General features: G+C 46.6%; 1 protein-coding gene across 1 annotated transcript in view; it reads left to right on the forward strand.

The window, feature by feature from the left end:
* The window catches only part of KSR2 (kinase suppressor of ras 2), a gene marked incomplete at its 3' end in the record, with an annotated part of 191,153 nt that extends 172,584 nt beyond the window's left edge, over nucleotides 1-18,569 (forward strand). Inside the window, exons 16-19 of the mRNA XM_083478598.1 lie at nucleotides 5,593-5,726; nucleotides 13,945-14,076; nucleotides 17,277-17,406; nucleotides 18,432-18,569. Coding sequence (XP_083334724.1) covers nucleotides 5,593-5,726; nucleotides 13,945-14,076; nucleotides 17,277-17,406; nucleotides 18,432-18,569 — 534 coding nt within the window. The remainder of the gene's footprint in view (nucleotides 1-5,592; nucleotides 5,727-13,944; nucleotides 14,077-17,276; nucleotides 17,407-18,431) is intronic.
* Between the last annotated feature and the right edge of the window lie 5,619 nt (nucleotides 18,570-24,188).

Below are 24,188 nucleotides of genomic sequence, written 5' to 3' on the forward strand. Positions count from 1 at the left end.
CTGACAGGAGCAGAATATTTAGTGGAAGACCCACAGCTACTTTCCCCTGTTGCATTTGTCTTGACTTTAAAAAGGTCCTTGCGAACTTTCTGGGAACAGGGCAGAGGTGTGGAACCACCCTGACATAAGGACAGGTTGGCATTTTAGAAAACCTGCGAGCCAGTAGGGGGTGCTAGCTACCCATCTAGCGTGCAGAGAAACCTGAAGACAATTCAAGGCTGCCTACAGGAAGGAGCCTCTTGTTTGAAAGAAAATGGCATGCTCAGATAGATGGAGGTCAAGCTGGGATAGGGAGTTCCAAGGAAGAGAAGCTTTAGCTTACTAGGGCTCCATTCACACGGCACTTTATTCTATTTCCCTGACATTTCGTAAATGTCAATTTTTGTACAGCAGTTGAGCCTCCACGCAATGTAAATGCCACTTCCGGAAAACAAGTGGAACATTGCACATACCAGGGCTAGTTTCTTTGTTATTTGATTCCAGGGGAAAAAATCCATTTGCAGCCCCCTTTATCTAGAAAATTGTGGGAATAAAGTGACAAGATCTGGGACAGCAGATCAGCATACAGTTCTTTCTTGCCTTTTCCATGGGGGAATCACAGGGGAACAGAAGCAGGCATTTGCAGAAAGCGTGGGGGAGTAGCAGCAAGGTCCAGTGGTGTTTGTTGTTGTGCCACACCACGCCCACTGGTGAGCCTGCAATTCAGCAGCATGCCAGTATAATGGTCAAGAAAGCCACTGCTTCATAGTGCAACAGGTACTGTAGTAAGGAAGCAACACCAGAAAATGAGATAGAAGCGTTAGCATTATAATCAGGAAAACTGACACAATATTCCTCATGTCTGAATGTACCCTAGGCCTTAAGGCACACGTCAGGTGTGGAAGGAGCTATGGTCCCCAGACAGAGACTCAAGCATATTTTTAAAAATATGCAAATTCTCAAACAGCATTTTTTTTAAAAAGGAAAACATCTTAATGCAAACCTACCTAGTCCACACTTTCCGAAGCAATAAGTGAACAGAGACATGGCTGTCCTTTGAAATTCTCACATCTCTGGGTTCCACAATGGAGTTTTCAAACCAACACAGGTATACATAATGGCATAGAATCATAGAATTGTAGGACTGCCATCTCTAGTCTGACCCACTGTAATGCAGAGATCCCAGCTGAAGAATCCCTGGCATACAGCCATCCAACCTCTGTTGGAGAGAGAGAGAGTCCGCCACCTTCTGAGGTAGTCCTTTCTGCTGTCAAACAGCTCTTACCCTTGGAAAGTTGTTCCTAATGTTTGGTGGGAATCTCCTTTCTTGTCATCTGAATCCATTGGTTCTGGTGCTACCCTCTGGAGCAGCGGAAAACAAGCTTGCTCCATCTTCCATGTGAGAGCTGCTGAGATATTTGAAAGTGGCTACTGCATCACCTCTGTCTTCTCATCTCCTGTTGGCTAAACATACCCAACTCCCTCAACACGTTCCGCCTTGTCAATATCCTTCTTAAACTATGGTGTCCAGAACTGCACACAGTACCCCAGGTGGGGTCTGACCCAAGGTATACAGTAGTGGAACACATGCAAATGTCAGTGAAAAGCAACATGCACAAATACCATAGAGGAAATTGCTTGCCCAAAGGTGTATACTGTGAGGAACAATGCAAAGGTTGATGAATTTCCATAAGGACTTAAAAAAACCACAACGGATGTGGAAATATAAGGAGCTAAAAGTTGGGCAACTGATTGTGCTGGAAAATGAAATTGGACTGAAAACTGGTTGGGCAGGAAAAGACTGAGACAAACTGAACCTGACAGATTTGTGCATCCTTTGCACTAAGGAAGCCTAGATGTTCCTACAGCAGGGAGATGGATACCTGCCACCAATTACTCTTTTTCATGTTGAAGCAAGGCACCTTGTAGCTTTTTTGATGGAAAAGCTGAGCGAGTGATACAAATCCTGTAGGTCAAACCAAAAACATAAATAACATCAGCGCCCAGGCAGATAGATTCCTTCTCCAGCGAAGGCTGGCTGACTGCGGCGGTTTTAATGAGCGCGGAGACCAGCGCTTTGTGGAGACAGCAAGGTGAACGACAGCTTGCCCTGCCTCCTACACCTTTCTCGCTTCTAGACCATTAGCGCCAGGCCTGTAAGCAAGTTGTGGGAGGGTGTCAGGGAATAACAGGGGGGTGGGTGAGCAGTGAAAGCTGTTTGCATCTGGGCAGTGGGTGCTTTTTCTATTCTTTTCTTGAATGATGAGGTCTCAGCTCATCAAACTCAAAGAAATCCCTACAGTTACAATTCGCTTTGCCTTGATCTCCCCAGCAAGGCGAGCACTTTTGCAGCAAGCTGCTAGTGTTTTATCCTTGTTCTTCTTTAACCAGTTGGTGGATCAGAGGGCTGAGAGGTACTGCAAGTGTTCAGTGATCTCATAGTTCAAAGCTGCACAGATGGGCTTCAAAGGGTGTACGTGGGGAGGGTGTGCATGGGGGAGGGATTCTTGAGGAATCGAACCTTTTACGGATGTCAATACACACCAAACCATCATGAAATTCCTGGACTGATGCATGGTTTGGAGGAGAGTGTCAGATTTTTATTTTGTTTTGTGCTACCCTGAACGTCACAGCGCTTGGCTTACATATATGCATTTCTTCCTATATACATAGAAAGGCAAGGTGTCGTCACGCTCTACAGTTCACCTGGCTGCTCATTGCTGGCCATGGCAATTGCAGCAGGAGGTACGGCAGACAGGAAAGAGAGCTAGAGTGGCGAGGCGATTCACATAACAGTTTACCAGGCCATTCTATGAAGTGGCTTTTTAAAGGGAGTGGAGAGGGAGGAGCTTGACGTGAGCTGTGATGGGACAGCCTAGGTGTAGTGAGGTGTAAAGGGAGGGGGCTGGTCAAGGGTGATGGAACGATGCTTGGCGGCAGCCCCTAGTATTTAAAGAAGTTTCGAAATGTGTGTTTTAGGGGGAAATACCTTTACAAATACATATTTAAAAGCGAGTTTTAGTGCAGTCTAGCATAAGAACATAAGAAGAGCCTGCTGGATCAGGCCAATGGCCCTTCTAATCCTGCATCCTGTTCTCACAATGGCCAGCTAGAAGCCTGTGGGAAACTCTCAAACGTGACCCAAGGACAAGAGCCCTCTCCCCTCCTGTGGTTTCCAGGAACTGGTATTCAGAAGCATTGCTGCCTCCGACTGCGGAGGCATAGCCATCATCCTCTATGCTTTCAAGTGCATCCGAGGAATTATGTGGTGGGTGGGTAGGAATACCCCCTTAGAGAAGGCAAGAGGAGGGGTGTCTTCTTTTCAAAGAAATCCAAAAGGTCAAGAAGTGTAAGAGTTGGCATGTCCCAGTATTATGGAGAAACACGAAGGAGTGCAGAATCCAGTCAAACCATGAAGGATGCATTTGGTGGGAATCTGACTCAGGGCTGTCTTTAGCAGATGCAGCGCCGGGGTGCAAATATCCGCCCAGCGCCCCCTAATTACCACGGATAGTGGGGGGGGGGGCGAAGCTGCGCCAACCATGCCCCCCCCCCCCGGCAACTCTCAGCCAGGCCGCTGCGGGAGAGAAATCCCCGTGGAGGCTTGGGAAAGAAGCTGCAGGCCTGCCAGCCGTATGGCTGATGGGGTGCAGCTTGCATCCTAAGCCTCTGCAGGGATCACTCTCCTCCCGCAGAGGCTTGGGAGGCAAGCTGCAGGCCTGCCAGCTATATGGTTGATGGGGCGCAGCTGGCGGGTGTGCAGGTAAAGGGGAGGCCTCCGGCGAAGCCGCGTAGCTCCCCCACCCGCTGGGGCGCCCCTGAGAGGCCGGAGCCCTGGCGCAACACACCACTAAACCCTATGGGAAAGACGGCTCTGATCTGACTCACTCCTCCTTTCGACCACTGTTGATGAATATATCCCAAAGGGGTCACTATGTTAGGCCCCATCTTCACTATGCATTTAAAGCACTATCGTACCCCTTTAAACAGTAATGGTTTCCTCCCAAGAATCATGGGAATTGTAGTTTGTTACGGGTGATGAGCATTGCAGGGGGGCCCCCTATTCTCCCTCCCAGAGCTACAATTCGAAGAGTGGTTTAACCACCAGTCGCTCCTCCCAGGAACTCTGTGAACTGTAGTACTGTGGGAGAAATAGAGGCCACCTAACAACTCTCAGCACCTTTAACAGTTCCCAGGATTCCTTGGGGGAAGCCATGACTGTTTGAAGTGGTATGATCCTGCTAAATGTGTATATTGCAAATGGGCCTTTAGTTTGTTCCAGCAAAAGCAAAAGGAGCTGATATACGACCTGCATTTTGATCATGTCACAAAATAAGACCCTTCTGGGCCACAGGACACAGAGAAATAGAGTATATGGCAGGATATATGCTACCAGGAAATCCATTAATTGTCCTACTGGAGTATGTAAAAGAAGATGTTCTGTTAGAAGACGTGGAGATGGTAAAACACTTTCTGACAGCATCCCGGAAGGCAATTATGCCTTAAGTGCAGGGATAAAGCCTGGGCCAGATTATGAAAATAGGGACAGTGTCCGAATGATAAAATTAAGTAAGAGGGTGAGGGAATGGAGAGATATTGATGATCAGGGTACTGAAAAATGGGCCTCATTTGCTATGTGTGGGTGTCATAAAACTCAGGAAAAATGCTGAACTGAACATTTTATTGGGTGCATCGTAAAACATGAGGTTTCCATTGCCATAAAAATATGAGAGGTGCTTGTAAGGGTGTTCGCAAATTGCCTTGTAAAAGGATATCCTGCTTTTTCTTGTGTTTGTTACACTATTGGTTGCTTAATTTTACCATATTATTTGCTACCTCTTGGTAAAACAGCAACAGTGGAATCCCTGCCACAGATAGCTCTCCCCTTATGCAAAAGAGCAAGTTAGTGTAAGGGAGGATGGATGGAGACAAAACCAGAACGAGTTGGCTCTGCCTGTCATTAGCTCTGGCGCCACCTACTGTTGGGCTCCATGCCTTCCGCCCTCCTAGAGCCAGAGAGTGCCTGCCACCACTGGGTAACCTTATCTTCCATGAAGCTGTGTAACAAAGGCCACTTTCACACCATACGTTTAAAGCACTACAATACCATTTTAAACCAACATAGCTTCCCCCAAAGAATTCAGGGAGATGATAGTCTGCAACAGGTACTGAGAGTTGCTAGGAGGCATCTAGTCCCATTGCAGAGCAGCCAATTCCATAGTTCCCTGGGAAGAGGGTTTGCTCGTGAAACCACTCTGGGAATTATAGTTCTGAGAGGGGAATCAGGAATCGCCTAACAGCTCTCAGCCTCCTTAACAAACCACAGTTCCCAGCATCCTTTGGGAGAGGAAGCCATTACTGTTTAAAGTCGTATCACAAAACTTTACATGTATGGTGTGAATGTGGCCAAAAGTTAATAAAGAGGAAAAATAAAATACAGTCAACTCAAGCTGGCGTGAGAGAGAGGTTCAGATTGCTCTTGACAGAACTCTGATCTGTAGAGGGCTTTCCACTTCTCCTCCTGCTGCTGTCACTCAATTCATTTCAACTCTGCCCTGTCTTTTCCCACGACACCCTTTCAATGCCTTTTCTCTTTCTTGGCTTCTTTTGCAGGGAATGGGCTATCTCCATGCCAAAGGCATCCTCCACAAGGACCTCAAGTCTAAAAACGTTTTCTATGACAACGGGAAAGTGGTGATCACTGACTTCGGCCTCTTCAGCATCTCAGGGGTTCTGCAAGCAGGCAGGTAGGTGACCGGCTCTGTGGACCCATCGCTCTGCCTCTTAAATGTTCTCTTTTATCGGTAATGAACTGTTCGTTTTCACGACAGAACTAGGCAGGGCGCAGGAATTGTGAGAACACGCAACAACAACTGATAAGCAGCATCAGGCAGTGAGGTGGCAGAGCCAAAAGGGGGAGGGCTTCTCTGGCCCTAAGGAGCCTCCCAAGCCACACCTTTCTCCAGGTGACATCTCTCACCGATCCAGGTTCACATTCTCCTTGAGCTTGTTTGTCTGCCTGGGATTGTGCTTTTCACCTCTGTTAGTGCTTCTGCCTGAACAGAAGATGGAGAGGGGCATGTGAGCCCTTGCAGGAATTAGCCAAGTGTACAAAGTCGAAATTTGCATTCAGTGCTCCACCCACTTTTTCTTCTGGCCCTGCCCACTGATGGCAAGTGGCCCCCACGAGATTGACCCAAAGGGAATGCAGCCCTCAGGCAGAATAAGTCTCCGCTCTCCTCTTCTAAATGCTCATCCCTCCCCAGAAACTCCTGCAATCTGTTCTGAGATTTCCAGGTGAAGCTTCGCCTGCTGGCGACTCCTGATTTAGATGCAACTTATTGCGCTCTCAGCTATTGTGAAGTTTTTCCTCGCTGTTAATTTTTGCTCTATTGCAAAGCCGCCTGTGAGATAAATTGCATATTTTAATCTGTCTGTAATTATGGGGTGTCAGACGTGCCGGATTAGAGGAGGAGATAATGGGTTGCCCATGTCTCTCCCTCCTTCTGTATTCGTTGTCAGATTGAAGTGGTAAACTGTGCTGTGGGTGGGTTTAACTTACATATTCCCCTCAAGATGCTTGTCTATTTATACTCTCCCCCCCTTTCCCCCCATCACGTTCTCTCGGTCTATTTCTTGGACTTTGCCTTTTTTTATTCTGCCAATTTGATATCAGGGGAAATTGAAGGTTTTCCTGCGACCCACCTGCACTATGCATTTAAGTTGCATTCTGCCACTTTAAATAGTCAGGGCTTCCCCCAAAGAAGCACGGGAAGTTTAGTTTGTTAAGGGTGATGAGAGTTTTTAGGTGGCCTCTATTCCCCTCCCAGAGCAATAATTCGCAGAGTGATTTAACCAACAATCCCTCTTCTCAGGGAACTCTGGAAATTGTAGCTCTGGGAGGGGAATAGAGGTTTCCTAACAGCTCTCACTACTCTTAACCATTCTCAGAGTTCTTTTTTGGGGGGTAATTTTTTATTGCATTTATATCCCACCCCACCCTCCTTTTCTGCCAAATTGGTTTTATTGATTTTACAAACAACACAAATTAAAGCAAATCTAATACAATTTTTCCAAAATTTGGTTGGCTGCACTCCGCTCTCAACACGTCCATAGTTTCCTCTTGTTGCTGCATTGTTTTCCCAGTTATTTACATTCCTTACAATTAGCCTTATATTATAATAGTTTTTTGTTGTTTTCAACTATTTATCCTTAACAGTGCTTTTTTCTGGGGGTACATAGGGGCATGCATACCCCTAAGCATTTTGTGAATCTTTGTACTTTTGTCTATTTACTGTATTTATTTTCCCCGATTTGAACTATAAAATGGTGATTTACTTGAGTCAAAATACCCCTAAACATTTTTTTTTTTAGGAAAAAAAGCCCTGAAATTTTTAACCATCAGCTATCCACTTGCCAATCCCTGCAAGTACAATATGTTGACATTTTCAATATCCTGTTCTCAGAGTTCTTGTGGGGAAGCAATCACTGTTTAAAGTACTATAATACTGTTTTGTGTGTGTAATGCAGATGGGAACTCAATCTGCAAAAATGACCAGTGCTGACATATAACCTGAAGTTTGATCATGTCCTTTTGGACCCCTATGAGAGCTGCTATATTCCACTACGTTTCAGGAAGAAGGAATAATATTACATTGTGTGAAAGCTCAGATATGAAGAAATTAACAGGGAAGGGAAATAGAAGAAATTCCAGTGTGAATGCAGCCCAGGGTAACTCCCCTGTAGAGATGGGGAGAATTTTGATTCGGTTCACATTAAAAGGTACAGTAAATATACCTTATTCTCAGTTCCCAAAGCAATACACAAACCGAAACACAACCATCCTTCCTAAATTCATACTTCTCCAAATTTTGCAATGCACATCTCCAGACAAGCAATGTGTAATACAGTGGTACCTTGGTTCTCAAATGCCTTGGTTCTCAAACAACTTGGAACCCAAACACTGCAAACCTGAAAGTAAGTGTTCCCGTTTGCGAACTTTTTTCCGAAGCCGAACATGCTCCGTTTTGAGTGCCACACTTCCGTTTTGAGTATTACACTGAGATCTATCTGTCTTTGCTATTTATTTCACATTTTTGTTTTTGCGGCTCTTTTGTTTTTGTTTTGGTGACTGTGTGGGACCCGGTTCAGCTACTGATTGATTGATTGTGACTACAGTACATTGTTTATTGCTTCCATTTTATGGATCACTGGTCTCATTGGATAGTAAAATTCATGTTGAATTGCTGTTTTAGGGGTTGTTTTTAAAAGTCTGGAATGGATTAATCCATTTTGCATTACTTTCTATGGGAAAGCATGCCTTGGTTTTGGAATGCTTTGGTTTTGGAATGGACTTCCGGAATGGATTAAGTTTGAGTACCAAGGTACCACTGTACTGAAAATGAGAAACTGAGAAGTGGAAAGAAGCCAGAGTTGACAGATCAGCCTCTCCTGACTCCCCCCTGCTCTGCACCAACCTAGCCCCCCCCCCCCAGCTTAGCCTGGATTGTGACTCAGTGAAGGCGGTTCACAAACATAGGCAAACAGATCTGAAAACATCTGTCCCTGGGACAGCTCACCCTACCCCGGTGTGATTCATGCCTAGCAGAGGCTACAGTAGCAGGGATTCTCGGGTTAGCTGTGGGCTCTCTTTGTTGCTGGAGCCCTTTGTTGGAGTCCTGCTAACATGCCACTCACAACCACATCTTCCCATTTATTTGTTGTTACTCTGCGGAGGAAATTGCAGGGTAGCTCTCCCTGAAGATCAAGAAGCGCTAATTAGTTGCATTATGTGAGATCCTTCTTCTGAGTGGCTGGAAGGAGAGCTTGAGAACCTTGGAAGATAAGGAGGCATCTTCTAGGGTTGGTGACAGCTCCTGGCATCGCCAGGCAGCTGCCTGTGTCCTAAGGCAGGGGTGGAGAATTGTCTCCATCCTGAGGGACACATTTCCTTCCGTACAAGCTTCTGGAGGCCACTTGCCGGTGGTGGGTGGGGCCAGGAGCAAAAGCAGGTGGGGCAAACATGAGGTTCTTCACACACCTGCCCATGCCCCTCTCTAACCTCCATCCAGGCATTGCCAGAGTTCAAGAAGACTTTCCAGTGAGGCAAAGACCATCAATGAGCATGACAAGTAGGGCTTGCGAGGGATGTGGCCTGGGCAAAGTCCCAAGGACCAGACAGAGAAGCCTGGAGGGCACAAGCTGACCCCTCGGCATGAAAGCCTCCAGCCCTGCACATGCATGAACACACATGTGTGGCCCACCATCCCATGACTCTGCAAGGCTCCTTTAAAGGTAAAGGGACCCTGACCGTTAGGTCTAGTCGTGGCCGACTCTGGGGTTGCGGCGCTCATCTCGCTTTATTGGCCAAGGGAGCTGGCGTACAGCTTCCGGGTCATGTGGCCAGCATGCCTAAGCCGCTTCTGGCGAACCAGAGCAGCACACGGAAACGCCATTTTGATTTTGTATATTTCAACCTTAAGAGCAGTTTCCCCCTGGCTTTTCAAATGAACTGCTGAAGAGTAAAAGAATAAAGCATTTGGAGTGGAGCTTTCAGCCATATATATATAATTGGAGGCAGGGGGATACTCCGAAGCAGTGACTCTTGAAATTAGCATAGGGGTTTTTACGAGTCCCCATTTTCATCTGTGGTTTCGTGGGTGTGGTGGATGGAATGTAAGTTACTGGAACAAATTGTTAAGAAGCGAACAGAGCGATCCTAGCTATAGGAAGCTGGTGTCACTTGCTTCAGTGGCTTCAGGTAAGGTGCTGTAATATACCTCTGTTCCAATCTCCGTTCAGGAGCGGGGCTGCTTCTGGCTGAGCCAACCCGAGCCTGGCAGAGAGAAAACAAATCTTTAAACCAGAGTTTGACTTATATCACCCTTTTTTGTCAGTGTACGTTCTGCTGGGTTTGCCAGGCCACGTGGTTCAGCTGAAAGAGGATTGAAAGAGGTGTACATCTCTCCTCCCCTGTCCCCATCCAGCCATGCCCCTGGAACACCCATTTTTTTGGGGGGGGGGGAGACTTACACCAGCTTAACTTTTGCCAGCTAAGCCCTGACTGAGCCAGCCTAGTACTGGCTGGGCAAGGTATTTAATATTTACTTAAGAATACGGAGAAACTAACCAAGGAAATGCTGGGTTGAGGGAGCTACATCGGGGTAGAATCATAGAATCATAGAGTTGGAAGAGACCACAAGGGCCATCGAGTCCAACCCCCTGCCAAGCAGGAAACACCATCAGAGCACTCCTGACATATGGTTGTCAAGCCTCTGCTTAAAGACCTCCAAAGAAGGAGACTCCACCACACTCCTTGGCAGCAAATTCCACTGTCGAACAGCTCTTACTGTCAGGAAGTTCTTCCTAATGTTTAGGTGGAATCTTCTTTGATGATGAAACTCCCTTTGAGGATGAGGGAGTTATGCTGGCGTAGCCCTGGCTCAGTTAAGACCACCTGAGACCCACCTCCTCCATGCTCATCCTGGTGGACCTTGCCTTTGGATTGCCCTGTAAGCCAACAATCAGAACTCATTTGAGGTGCTGGAATTCTTGGCTGGATAACTCCATAACAAGCACAGGAGCCAACTCCCAGTGGCCAAGGTCCATTCATCCCTCTAATAAAATATTAGAGGAGGCCGTGGCCTTCCAATGTTAATGGGCATTGCCATTCTAATTTTGTGTTTGCACCACGTCATGTGATTGATTATGTGGGGCGGGGCTTACCTGCCCCCCACCCAATATTTTATTCAGGTTGGCACCCCAGATAACAGGCATTTTTGTGCTTTTTCTGCTTTGCTGAGAAACGCCATTTCTCCACGTTGTTTGCATAAGACAGGTGTCAGGATTCAAACTCGCAGCAGATCCCAAACTGGTGACTTGAGTGGTATGAGGAGGGACTCCAGCTTTTTACCCATCTTTGGGCAAAGAACAAAACTCCAAAGGAGGTCAACCACTACTGCCAAGGAGGCATCCTTCTACTGAGGAGCCAGAGAAGGTCGACTCCTGACCCCTACAGAACCTTTAACCCTTTGGGTGTTGTTGGACTCCAGCTCCCATCAGCCGCAGCTAGCATAGCTGATGGTCAAGGGTCATAGGAGTTGCAGCAACATCTAGAGAGCTGAAGGTTAGGTAGGGCGGAAGGCAAGGAGCCCAACAGTAAGGGGAGTCAGAGCTAATGACAGGCAGAGCTAACTCGTTTTGTTCCCATCCTCACTGCTGAGTTCTGTTGTTGTTGTTATTTAGTCATTTAGTCGTGTCCGACTCTTCGTGACCCCATGGACCAGAGCACGCCAGGCACTCCTGTCTTCCACTGCCTCCTGCAGTTTGGTCAAACTCATGCTGGTAGCTTCGCGAACACTATCCAACCATCTCGTCATCTGTCGTTCCCTTCTCCTTGTGCACTCCATCTTTCCCAACATCAGGGTCTTTTCCAGGGAGTTGTCTCTTCTCATGAGGTGGCCAAAGTATTGGAGCCGCAGCTTCACGATCTGTCCTTCCAGTGAGCGCTCAGGGCTGATTTCCTTCAGAATGGATAGGTTTGATCTTCTTGCAGTCCATGGGACTCTCAAGAGTCTCCTCCAGCACCATAATTCAAAAGCATCAATTCTTCGGCGATCAGCCTTCTTTATGGTCCAGCTCTCACAAGGGTGTAAAACCTGAGACCGAGGAGGAGGTCAAACCTGACAGCTCCAAGGGGGAGGAAGCTGTGGATGGTGCGGTTTTGACTGCAGTAGGATCTGTAGTCAGGGAATGGGAATATGAAGATCAGTGGTGGCTGCTGCTGTCCACTGGGACAGGGAGGGTGTAAGGCAGGAGGCCAGCAGTAGGTGGAGCCAGAGACAATGGCAGGTGGAGCCAATTCCAGTTTTGTCCCTTGCTTCCTCACTGGTGAGATCTATAAACATGACACTAAGACTATGGAGGAGGAAGCTGACCAACAGTGGCACCCCCTGGGCTGGTTATAAGAAGATAGGCAAGGGGGCGGGGGCTTGCTGAGGGTATATTGCAGTTGGTGGGGCACTGCCCCACCTGCTCTAATGGACCAATGTCCTCTGCATGGGAGGTCCGCCTGGCAACAAGGCAATGAAACCACGATGTGATACTGAGCACGGAGTATAATATGGCTGCAACAGTGAGAGGGGGAAAGTTGGCACCGTCTTACCTTACACGTTCCGGCGCCATCATTTTCCTTTGTGTCCCGCCGCCCGCCCAAGTTCTTAAAATGTATCCCGTCTCTTTTTAAATTAATTCCTAAGCCTCGGAGGTCTTGAACAAATCCAATTACAGAAGCACTTTCTCATTGGCTCTTTCAGTTTTTTAAACCAGAAAGCGAGCAGGGTGACCCCAAATATATATATATATATTTTCGTCTGTGCTTCGTTGCACCAGTCCGGAACATTGTGTATTAGAGAAGAAGGCAGCTTACTGTTTCTTAAAGGTTTTATTTGGCTTTAAAGCAACGCTTACAAGATTAGCGTTATCTTTTTCTGAGAGACCTGCAGATGCATTCTTCATAATCCTAGGGAAAGTTACTTATCTAGTCATTCATTTGCAGTATTTTTCAGTATTTTTAATACTAAAGTTAATACTAATTTAATACTAATTTAATACCAATTTCATACTAATTTCTGTATTTTTCAGTAGTGATAGTTTTATTTAGTTACTTTAATGATATTAATTTTTAATCAATCAATAAATACATTTAAATACTTAATTTATATCAGGCTTCCTCAAACTCGACCCTCCAGATGTTTTTGGCCTACAATTCCCATCATCCCTGATAACTGGTCCCGCTAGCTAGGGATCATGGGAGTTGTAAGCCAAAAACATCTGGAGGGCCGAGTTTGCACCACGGAAGGAAGCCTGATTTCAATGATAGTTGTGGAGCCCCAGACTTCTCTGCTTAGCCTCTGGAACTTTCTCAGACCACACCCCCTATCCTTAGGCCACACCGCTTGTTGGTGCTGCTTCACAGCCTCCAGGAGTGCTTATTACTTAGCCAGAATATGTACTTATTTATTTTATTCCAGCATATGTAGGATATAAACAGAAACAAGAACAATGAATGTAACATACCCTCCAACACGTCTCCAATGAAAATAGGGATGTCCCGTTCCATAATGATTATTTTACTATTTATACCCCACATATTTTACTGGGTTGCCCCAGCCACTCTGGGTGGCTTCCAATATATATAAAAACGTAATAATAAAACATTTTAAAAAACCTCCCAATACAGAATTGCCTTCAGATGGCTCTGGGGTCAGATAACTTTATACCCTCCAACATTTCTCCAATGAAAATAGAGACATCCTAAGGAAAAGCAGGACATTTTGGGATCAAATCAGAAACCGGGATGGCTTCTCTAAATCAGGAATGTCTCTGGAAAACAGGGACACTTGGAGGGTCAGATGTAATAATATAACAATGCCAGACCTGTCAAAAGACGGGGTAAAGAGGTGCATCTTCAGCATTTACCAAAAGCTGGACAATGAAGGTGCCAGACGCACCTTTGGGGAGGGAGTTCCACTGCTTTGGAGCCAACACAGAAAAGGCCGTGTTCTGGGCCACAACCCCCTCAGCCTCTGTTGGTAGTGGAACAACCGAGAGGACCCCCTCTGCTGATCTTAGGAGCCAGGAACGTTTGTGGACAAGGAGGCAGACTTTTGGGTATGAGAAACTGTGATAAACTGTAATAGACAGATTCACCAACCTGCTACTTGTAACACCCATCCTCACCTGGAAACAAAGAAATATGACAATCTCCATAGCAATATGCCATTGCATTATGTTATAATCATAACATAAACTGCTGTGTGAGGTCATTTGGAAAAATGGCATATGTACACTGTGAATAATTAAATTCATAAATGGGAAAATGGTAAGATAAATTGAAACGTGTGGAAATGCCAAGACCAGCAACAGGCTCCCTGACTGGATGTTTCTCTCTGTCTCTCTCTGTAGGAGAGAAAACAAACTGCGGATCCAGAACGGCTGGTTATGCCATTTAGCCCCAGAGATCATCCACCAGCTCTCACCTGACACAGAAGAAGACAAGCTTCCTTTCTCCAAGCACTCGGATGTCTTTGCCCTTGGGTAGGTGCCTTAGTTGCATGGGGGTGAGTAGAGGGGTGGCAACGGAATGCAGTGGGCCAATGTGTTTGCTTTCTGGTACCAGGCTCATGCGCCCACCAAAGAGATGAGCAAACTTGGGTCCCATCTGCACTGCACATTTAAAGCAGTTATCATCCCACTTTGAACAGGCATGGCTTCCTCCAAAGAAACCTGGGAGCTGTAGTTTGCGAAGGGTGCTGAGAGTTGTTAGGAGGCCCCCTTCGCAGAGCTACAATTCTCAGGGTTCCCTGGGAAAGGGGACTGGTTGTTAAACCACTCTGGGAATAATAAAGGGTCTCTTAACAGCTCTCAGCACCCTTAGCTGACTCTTCTCTTGCCCTTGGAGTGTTCACCAGCCAGTGTGGTGTAGTGGTTAAGAGCGGTGGACTCGTAATCTGGTGAACCGGGTTCGATTCCCCGCTCCTCCACATGCAGCTGCTGGGTGACCTTGGGCTAGTCACACTTCTGTGAAGTCTCTCAGCCCCACTCACCTCACAGAGTGTTTGTTGTGGGGAAGGAAGGGAAAGGAGAATGTTAGCCGCTTTGAGACTCCTTCAGGTAATGATAAAGTGGGATATCAAATCCAAACTCTTCTTCTTCCTCTACCTTTGCACTGTCCTAAGATGTTTCTGGCTAGCTGGAATGTGTCCTAGATCTCTGATCTAGATCTTGCTTTCGTGCATGGAGGATAGAGAGAAGTGGGACTAGCCTATGGTATTACACATATGCCTACAAATGCACATATTGGTGAAAATGAAGTATGGAAGTGCATTATAACAGGGAAAATTGCTTGCAGATGATTCCTCAAAACTGCATGTGTTTGTTAGGAGAAATTTGCATGAAAATGCTGGTGAATTTTCACGAGGCACTAAAAACAGATAAAAGTGAATCGCAGGTTGCTGAAGAAATGCGGAGACCTGAATTTCGACAGTAGAACAGACTCCGTAGGGAGATGGTAGACTCTCTCTGTAAGCAGAGGTTGGGTGGCCGTCTGTCAGGCATACTTTAATTAAAAATGCCTCCATTGCAGGGGGTTGGACTAGATGATCTGTGGGACCCCTTCCAACTTTGCAGTTCTATGATTCTGTTATCCCATCCCTGCTGCTAATACACTGGCAACATTAGCATGCATCCCCAGATGCTGGGGCGTGACAAGTGGGGGGTGGGATAGTTGAGTCTTGTGCATGGATAGATGCCTCTTGGGTGAATGTCCTGAACAGAAAAAGTTTAGGAGCTACAGTGCAAAACTGTGGGCATTGTGTCTCCCCTAATGTACTTTTCATTTGTGTGATTAATTGCCCTGCTCTGTAGCAGAGGGAGGTGGAGACATCCTTTTTGTAAGCAGTCCCATTGCCCTCTGATGATATCTTTGTTCAGGCACAGAGAAGACTATAGTTTTTTATTCGATGGATTAATTCCCCCTTACTCCACTGTGATAGACACCTTAAAGAGCGCAGCATTGAAGCAATTAGCTTATACTGAGTTCTTATCTGATAGCGCAGTTTCATCCAAAAAATACAGCAATTAAACCCAGTATATGCTTTCAGTATAACTTTAACCAAAAATACAGCGGGGGGAAAGTAATTATAGGATTTTTTTAAAAAAATCAGACTAAGCTCCTAGCAAACTTCTTCAGTTTGAAAGTTTGCATAGAAAAAGCACCAGGCTTTTTTATATATATATAAAAACCCAACAAAGTAACAGGCGCTTGGTTCAAAATGGCTGCTGTTTTTCAGCGAACTTTGTATGATTCCACAAAGGGTGAACCACAGGGGTTGTCAAGCCTTTGGGGGCTTCTGACACAGGTTGCAATCTGAGGAAGCATCATGAGAACCAGTTGCATGAGGGCTGCTGTGAAGGGGAAGGCATGGCAAGTCACAAAATGGCTGCTGTATGGACATGGCATATAACAAAATGGCTGCCACATCTAAACAAAAAAGTGACAGAACCACAAAATTCCCCCTCAAAAGTCCATACCCCTACACCCCAATCTGTATCACAGGAATGAGAATACAGTGGTACTTTGGTTCTCAAACTTAATCCGTTCTGGAAGTCTGTTCCAAAACCAAAGTGTTCCAAAACCAAGGCACGCTTTCCCATAGAAAGTAATACAAAATGGATTAATCCATTCCAGACTTTTAAAAACAACCCCTAAAACAGCAATTTAACATGAATTTTACTATCTAACGAGACCATTGATCCATAAAATGAAAGCAATAAACAATGTACTGCGGTCACACAATCAATCAATCAATCAGTAACTGAACTGGGTCACAAAAACAACAAAAAAGCCGCAAAAACAAAAACAAATAGCAAAAACAGACAGACTCTCAAATTAGAAGTGTGGCACTCAAATCGGAACTGTAACACTAAAAACAGAGCATATTCAGCTTCCGAAAATAGTTCGCAAACTGGAACACTTACTTCTGGGTTTGCTGTGTTTGGGTTCCAAGTTGTTTGAATAACCAAGGTACCACTGTACAGATCAAGCAGGATGTTGATACAAATCCATGGAAAAGCAGTCATTCAGTAAACAGACAATTTTACCCAACCCACGCTTCAGATATAGACTGGATATGGAAACTGAAACAAAGTTGTCCCTTGATATCTGCACTTCTGTGGATTTTCATGCTGCAGTACTCTAGCCAAGTAATGCATAAATTATTAGTGAAACTTTTGCATACAAAAATGTGGATGCTAGAATAAATGTACAGTAAAATGTGGACAACTTTTCACGAGGACTTACAGGAAAAAAATAATTCTTGCAAACTGATGTGGCAATGTGGAGAACTGAACTTAAAAGAGGAAACATGCTCCTAAACATGGAAGCTCAATTCTGCAGCTATTCACTCGTTAAAAGTTCCTCCAAAAGTTCCACCAAATGGGTCTGACCAGCACAGTTCCGGGAAAGGTACTGTAGACTTTTTGGAGAACTGAATGACTGCATACCCTCCAACATTTCTCCTTTGAAAATAGGGACATCCCATTCCATAATGATTATTTCACTATTTATGCCCTGGGGAGAGTCCCGAGGGGCCATCTTTGGCCCAAGAGACCTGAAGGTCCCCATCCCTTGACGGGGATGATGGCGCAACCCCACACCTGAGCACTGGGAGTCTCTGCAGATGTCACAGAGAGGTGTAAGGTTTGTGCGTTACTAACGCTGCTTTCTTTCCCAACAGCACCATCTGGTATGAACTGCATGCTCGGGAATGGCCATTCAAGACGCAGCCTGCCGAGGCCATAATTTGGCAAGTTGGCCGAGGGATGAAGCCAAATCTCAGCCAGATTGGCATGGGCAAGGAGATCTCAGTAGGTGGCTTGGGACTCTTTGAAAGGGGGAGGGAAGGCACAGAGACTTGGAAAAATGTTGATATTTGCTCATCTTGGTGACTCACAGATCGGGGGGAGGGAGAGAAATTCAATTCAGTTCTCATTTAGAGGCGAATCGATCCGTTTTGCACTTTCCAATACAACACGAGGGCTGAAATACGGCCATCTTTTAAGAGTCACACTCACTCGGATTTGGGGATGCCGTGCTCAAACCAGCCAGGCTTTTCAAAAATGCATATTTTAGGGTATAGCATGCATGAAAACAAAGGGATTCACAAAAATAAGAGATAAAGATGATCCCTGTTAAGAAAAACTGATTGCAAAAATGTGTGCACTACTTAAAACAGCATACAAAATATGTATTCATTAGGGAGAAACTATCACCAAAATGTTGATGAATTTTCACGATCGAGCTTTAACTTTTGTGCAATGTGCCCCATGGGAGTCAGATTTTCTGGAAAAAAGATTTAAGGAAACCCCAGGGGGTTGGTAGCTGCTGGGTAGAAGACACCATACTTTACACTGTACATTGTGTTATGAGTTTTGGGGAGGGGGAAAGACGGGTGTGTGCAGAGACCTTTCTAACCCCTGGCTCCAGCAAGTGTTAAAACTAGCTTCCTGATGAGGTGATTGCCTGGGTGATGGGCCATTAGGAGAACAAAAGAAGTGGACCTATGTGAGACAGCAAATGGTTGGAGGGACCCCTTTCCTCAACTGGCTGATAGTTAGAAAAAGGCAAAGGCAAGCATTGAGAGCTGGAAATCATGTGTGCTAGAAGCAAAGCAGCAAGCTGGGTACTGAGAGAGACAGAACAATGCTTGATTTCTGCTTGAGTCCAAGGCTGCAGCTATGGGAGGAAAAAAGAGAGACCCTTTTGGGGTAGTAATGCTGTGAGCCCCTCCATCGTTGGCTCAGTTTGCATAAATGTGTCAATAAACCACACGTGGACATGTGTCCTTTCGCTCTCCTCCTTTGTCCATCCTTTCCTTCCCATTGACTTGCAGGACATCCTTCTCTTTTGCTGGGCCTTCGAGCAAGAGGAACGGCCGACCTTCACCAAGCTGATGGAGATGCTGGAGAAATTGCCAAAGCGGAACCGTCGCCTTTCTCACCCCGGACACTTCTGGAAGTCAGCAGAGTAAGACCGACATCCTTGGAGAGAGGAAGCTCCTAGGCTGATCATTTGTCTCTTCAATTTGGCATTGTCTACACTGACCAGCAGCTGCTCTCTAGGAATTCAGACAGGGAGTCTCTTTGGTGATGCTGGGGGTCGAATTTGGCAGCTTCTGTGTGCAAAGCAGATGCTCTGCCACTGAGCTACAGGGTTTACATATGCACTATACAGTGGAACCTTGGTTCCTGAACGTAACCCATTCCAGAAGTCCGTTCGACTCCCGAAACTGTTTGAAAACCAAGGCTCAGCTTCCGATTGGCTGCAAAAGCTTCCTGCACTCAAGTGGAAGCTGCATCGGCCGTCCAGCTTCTGAAAAACGTTCAAAATCTGGAACACCTACTTCCGGGTTTTTCTGCATCCGGGAGCCAATTTGTTCATCATCTAAGCAGTTTGGGAACCAAGGTTCCCCTGTACAGTTAAAGCACTAGTAGGTGACGTTGCAGGAGGTTGGGCTACCCTTTGGTAGATATTACAGCTGTCTTCTGATGGCTAAAGAACAGAAGGGCTGCAGTGATAAACAGATGTGTTTAGGGAGGAAGTTCCTTGACTGGAATGCCTCGACGGACAGAAGTACACTCTGCAGGCACTCACTTGCTCCTTCCCTGATAAATCCTCATGTTGCTGAGTTGAGTACTTTGAGCAGGTTCCAAGGCAGTTCCAACTGGGGTCCAGTTAAGCCATCAGCTTGCGCAGACATTTATGTCAAGGGCTTATCAGCAGCCCAGCTATGATAAAATAGCTGGCTTTAGGAATTCTAGCCGAGGCCGCCTGGCGCTTGCCTCCAGCACCGCTCACTGCGCTGACAGATCTCCCTCGGGTATAAATTTGGGGCTGTCCCCAACACACACTCACATCTGTTGCTAAGCCAACTGGCTGCTCACAGCTTGAAGTGAGCATTGCAAGATGTTTCTTCTCCTTCCTGGGCTCAGAGCTTGGGGAGGGTTTTCAAGAGGGGAGGTGACAGAGGCCTTTGAGCAGGAACTGTGCCTGTTGCAAAAATTCTTTCCACCCCAGACTTTCTGCTAAGCAAATAACTAAGAGCCAATGTGGTGTAGTGATTGGGGGGTTGGACTTGGGCTTGGGAAACCAGGGTTCGAATCTCCACCCCACCCTGCCCTGCCCGTGAAGCTGACAGGGTGACCTTGGGCCAGTCACTGCCTCTTAGCATAACCTATCTCAAAGGGTTGTTATGAGGATAAAATTATGGGGGAGGGGACCACGTATACCACCTTGAGCTCCTTGGAGAAAAAATTGGGACAGAAATGAAATTGCCGGTAGATAGGTAGGTCAGTAGGTAGAGCTTTTTGGAAGACCGGGCCAATGGTCCATACACTTTTTTATATATATAAAAATATCTTTTTTAGTTTGTTTATTTCATAAAATTTATATAACATGTGATTATATTTTTTTAAAAAATCCCTTAAATAATTGTCATAAATTTTAAAAAAGAAAGTCAGTGAAAACAGATGAAAGCAACTATTTAAAATTTAAAACATTTAAATATAATTAAAATCAATGATAAGCTAAAAACCACATCAAAATACCTGTCTGGATAGGCTTGCCTAAACAAAAAACTGTTTTTAATCAGACACCCAAAAGAGAACAATGAATCCAGCTGCCTGGTGTCAATAGGCAGAGAGTTCCGAAGTGTGATTGGAAGCTCCAGAATAATAATAATTGGAGTTCTTTCCAATTATTAGGACCAGTGGTTTTGGGATTTACATTATCGAGCAAAAAGATTGGTTCCATGGCCAACAAAATAAATACCCCAGTGAGGTTGGTGCATTAAGGCAAATGGGGCAATGCCCCACCAACCTGCCTTCTGGTTTACCACCAAATCAGGGGGATAGCACTGCTCATCCGCTTCCTCCTCCTCCTTCTTAGTCTCAGCATTGCCCCTTGTAGAACTCACAAATCTAGCATCAGTTGGCTCAGCCTGCCACTGGCTCTGGCGCCACCTAGTGTTGGGCTCCCTGCTTTCTACCCTACCCAGGATGCAGTGAGATGATACTCCAAAGGAATTGCATTGCCTCATTTGCTCCATCCTGTTTCACCTTCCTTCTCTCTGCTTCCTTCCAGGCTGTGATGGCTGGCTCAAAATGACGGTGCCTTTCGTACGCTTTTGTTCCTCTCCTCGACCACCACCACCACCTCCTCCTCCTCCTCTTCTCCTTGTTCTGCGAGAAGGCCGGAGCAGGGAAGTGAAGCTTGGGAGCGCTCCCGAGGACAAGGAGACACGGCCTCGCTCTGGTCTCTGGAAGGGGGAGCGCCTCCTGGCTAGCCGGAGGAGCACCACGCTCTGCCGGGGGGTCCAGAAGGATCCCATGAGCGGGTGAAAATCAGGTTCAATGCCAGATAGCCCCTGCCAGGCAAGCGGCAGAGGGGGGTGCCCTCTGCTCGCCCTCAGGGTGCGAAAGACGTTGGAGGGCCAGGTGGTCTTTGAAACCCTCCCCAGCGGTGATTCTTGCTTAAGTGGGGGCAACAAACTTCATCAGACAGTCAAAGGTTCTCAGGACCTCGCCAGCACCCTCTGAAACCAACGGAGGAGAGGGATAGAAAGAGTGTGTGTAATATTTTGTTTTTGTTTCGTTTTATCCTGTTTCATTGCACCTAGTGGTGGAAGTGAGGTTTTCAGCTGTTTCCCAACATAGGGGTGTGTGGTGTGTGTGTGGTTTATTTGGGGAAAGAGGCCTTGTCTCTAGAACCTTTCAAGAACTCCTAAAGCCTCAGGCCCTCAGAGATCTAATGTGGCCCTCTGAGCCTCTCTCCTTGGCCCTTGGAACTCTACCCAGACCACGCCTCCAAGGCCACACCCCTCTCTGCCCCCTGCTGTGCCCCCCATTGGTTAATTTCCCCTGGCTGGAATGTGTCCTTGAACGGTGGTAATACCTCTCCCTTGCCTGGATGGAAAGTTGGGGGTGCACATGGACTTTGGGTCACACCCACCACTGGTATGTGACCCTCAAAAGGTTGTGCACAGGGAAATGTGGCCTTCAAGCTGAGAAAGGTTCCATCCATGCCATCAGTAGTGGTATATTTATTGTTTCAGCCCTACTTCACTGTCTCTGTTGCTTCCTCTTTCTCTCTCTCTCTCGGTTACACATGCCAGATGTCAGGATGTGAGAACAGGATGCTAGACTAAATTCACCCATGGATTGGCCTGATCCAGCAAGGCCATTATTATGAGGTCTCCTCCAACTGTATGATTCCTTAATTCCCAAATTTGCCAAGAAGCTATTTCACCAGAAATAATTCATTCTCCTTTTTCAAAGCTGTCACCAGCTCAGCACTTACCGTATTTTTCGCTCTATAAAATGCACCAGACCACAAGACGCACCTAGTTTTTGGAGGAGGAAAACAAGAAGAAAGAAAATTCTGAATCTCAGAAGCCAGAACAGCAAGAGGGATCGCTGCGCAATGAAAGCAGCAATCCCTCTTGCTGTTCTGGCTTCTGGGATAGCTGCGCAGCCTGCATTCGCTCCATAAGACGCACACGCATTTCCCCTTACTTTTTAGGAGGGAAAAGTGAGTCTCATAGAGCAAAAAATATGGTAAGTGCTGGAGATCTGGCTAGCTTCCTGTTGACGGGCTGGGAACAACAAACCCTCTTCCTGCTATCTTAGCACCTCGACTCCCCAGAGGAACATGCTGGTCTCCATAGTCATTTCTTAGCCCTTGTCGGCTGGCAGATATTCAGCATGGTGAGAAGCGAGGCAAGGCGACCAGGATGCCTCAACAGAGAGGCAGTGCAGGATCTACAGGAACAGCAAATTGGTGCAGAGAGGTGGCCACTGTCGGTAGCACACCCACATGGGAGCAGGTATGCGTGTGTCTCTCTTTCTGTGTGTGTCAAGCTCTTGTGCAAAAGCAAATCATTCCACTATAGGTGGCACAGAGCCACTTCTTTGGTTATGCTGATGGTGGTACTTCACTAGCTAGCTGAAGTCGTTACCTTAATAAAGGGACTGGATTGGCAAGCTTGCTGTTATGCATTCCTCCTCCACCAGATACAGGACCCCAAGGATTAGAAGAGACTATGGGGCATCATGCAGACTAACCCCTCCCCCAGCAAACTCATAATAGTGTGCATAAACAATGGTCATATCCTATGTGAATTAATCCGCATGTGCCTTGTGTTCAGACCAGGGTTCCCCCAACTTGGATCTCCAGCTGATTTTGGACTTCAACTCCCATCACCCCTGACCACTGGTCCTACTAGCTAGGGATGATGGGAGTTGTAGTCCCAAAAAACCCCAGCTGGAGACCCAAGTTGGGGAAACCCTGGTTTAGACCCACAACATGTGGTGACAGAAACCCTAGAAGCTGACATTGTAGAAAGGTGCGGAGAAGCCTCTCTGTGAAGGCTGATGAGGAGAAGCCGAAATCGAGGAGAGGTGGGGAGGGGGAAAGTTCTGCAGCTCATCAAGGCAAGTCTGTAAATAAACTCACGTCTCTATGGAGCCTGCACATAAATCCGAGCTACCGGATGACCCGTGCCCCTCCCTCGGATCTCCTATTAGATGGCATTGTGGTGATTTCCCTTATATTCTGAAGAGGGGGCTATTTTTACACTGGATAAATATCAGTCGATAAAAGCTGGGGTTAAAGAGGGCTGGGGGGAGGGGCTACATAGCAAAGATCAGGGAAGGGTGTAGAGAGAAAAAATTAAAACATTTCTTATGATTAATGGAGACTTTCAAAAATAAGAATGCCCGGTGCAAATGATAGGCTGGCATCCTATCAATTCATGGAAATTCATGCCGAGTGCTAGACAGCTCCCTCTCCTTCTGCACCATTGTGTAGCAGATGGTCTCCTCTTGAACTCCTGCTTCTACCCACCAGCACATCCAAAATCACCGGCAGTTTTTGCTGCTCCCAACCTCCCCACAGGTTCTGGATCTAGGGAGTGAGAACTGAGAAGAGGCACGAGAACCTAAAAGCAGCCCTGCTGGCTCAGCACCCTGTTCTTACACATTGGCCAACTAACCACTTTTACAAAGCACACAGGCAAGACCTGAGCTCAGCAGCACTCTCCCTTCCTTTTTGCATTTCCCGGCCACTAGTATTGCTGCCTTCAACAGTGGATGCAGAACATAGCCCTCATGGCTAGTAGCCACTGATAGCCTTTTCCTCCTCCATGAACTTGTCGAATCCTCTTTTGGTCGCTGTCAGTGCTTCTTGTGGGTTTCAATCAGTGACTGTCTGACGATAGCCTAAGCAGAGCTTTCCCGGATCAGGCCATCTAGCCTAGCATCCTTTTAGCACAGTAGCCAGCCGGATGCCCCAATGGGAAAGCCCACAAGCAAGGCCCTCAGCGCAGCAGCAGCGACAGTGGATAGGCTTTGCACTGGGAGTCCCGAGTTCAACTCCTGACATCTCCCCCTGGAAGAGCATGCAAAGCAGACATTCCTTGTATGTTTAAAGCTGCAAATGAATTTTTGTTTGGTCTTATGCAAGAGGTGTGTGGTCGCCAGGAGCTGGAGTGTAGCGTAGGCGAGCAGTCAAAGCTAAGACACGGTGTCGGTGAAGAGAACTCTTTATTCAAGAAACCAGAATGCTGCAGGCCTGGTGATCCCAGTAGGTCTTG

The sequence above is a fragment of the Podarcis liolepis genome, assembly GCF_965112155.1.
Source record: "Podarcis liolepis genome assembly, chromosome: 15".
Classification (NCBI taxonomy): Eukaryota; Metazoa; Chordata; class Lepidosauria; order Squamata; family Lacertidae; genus Podarcis; species Podarcis liolepis.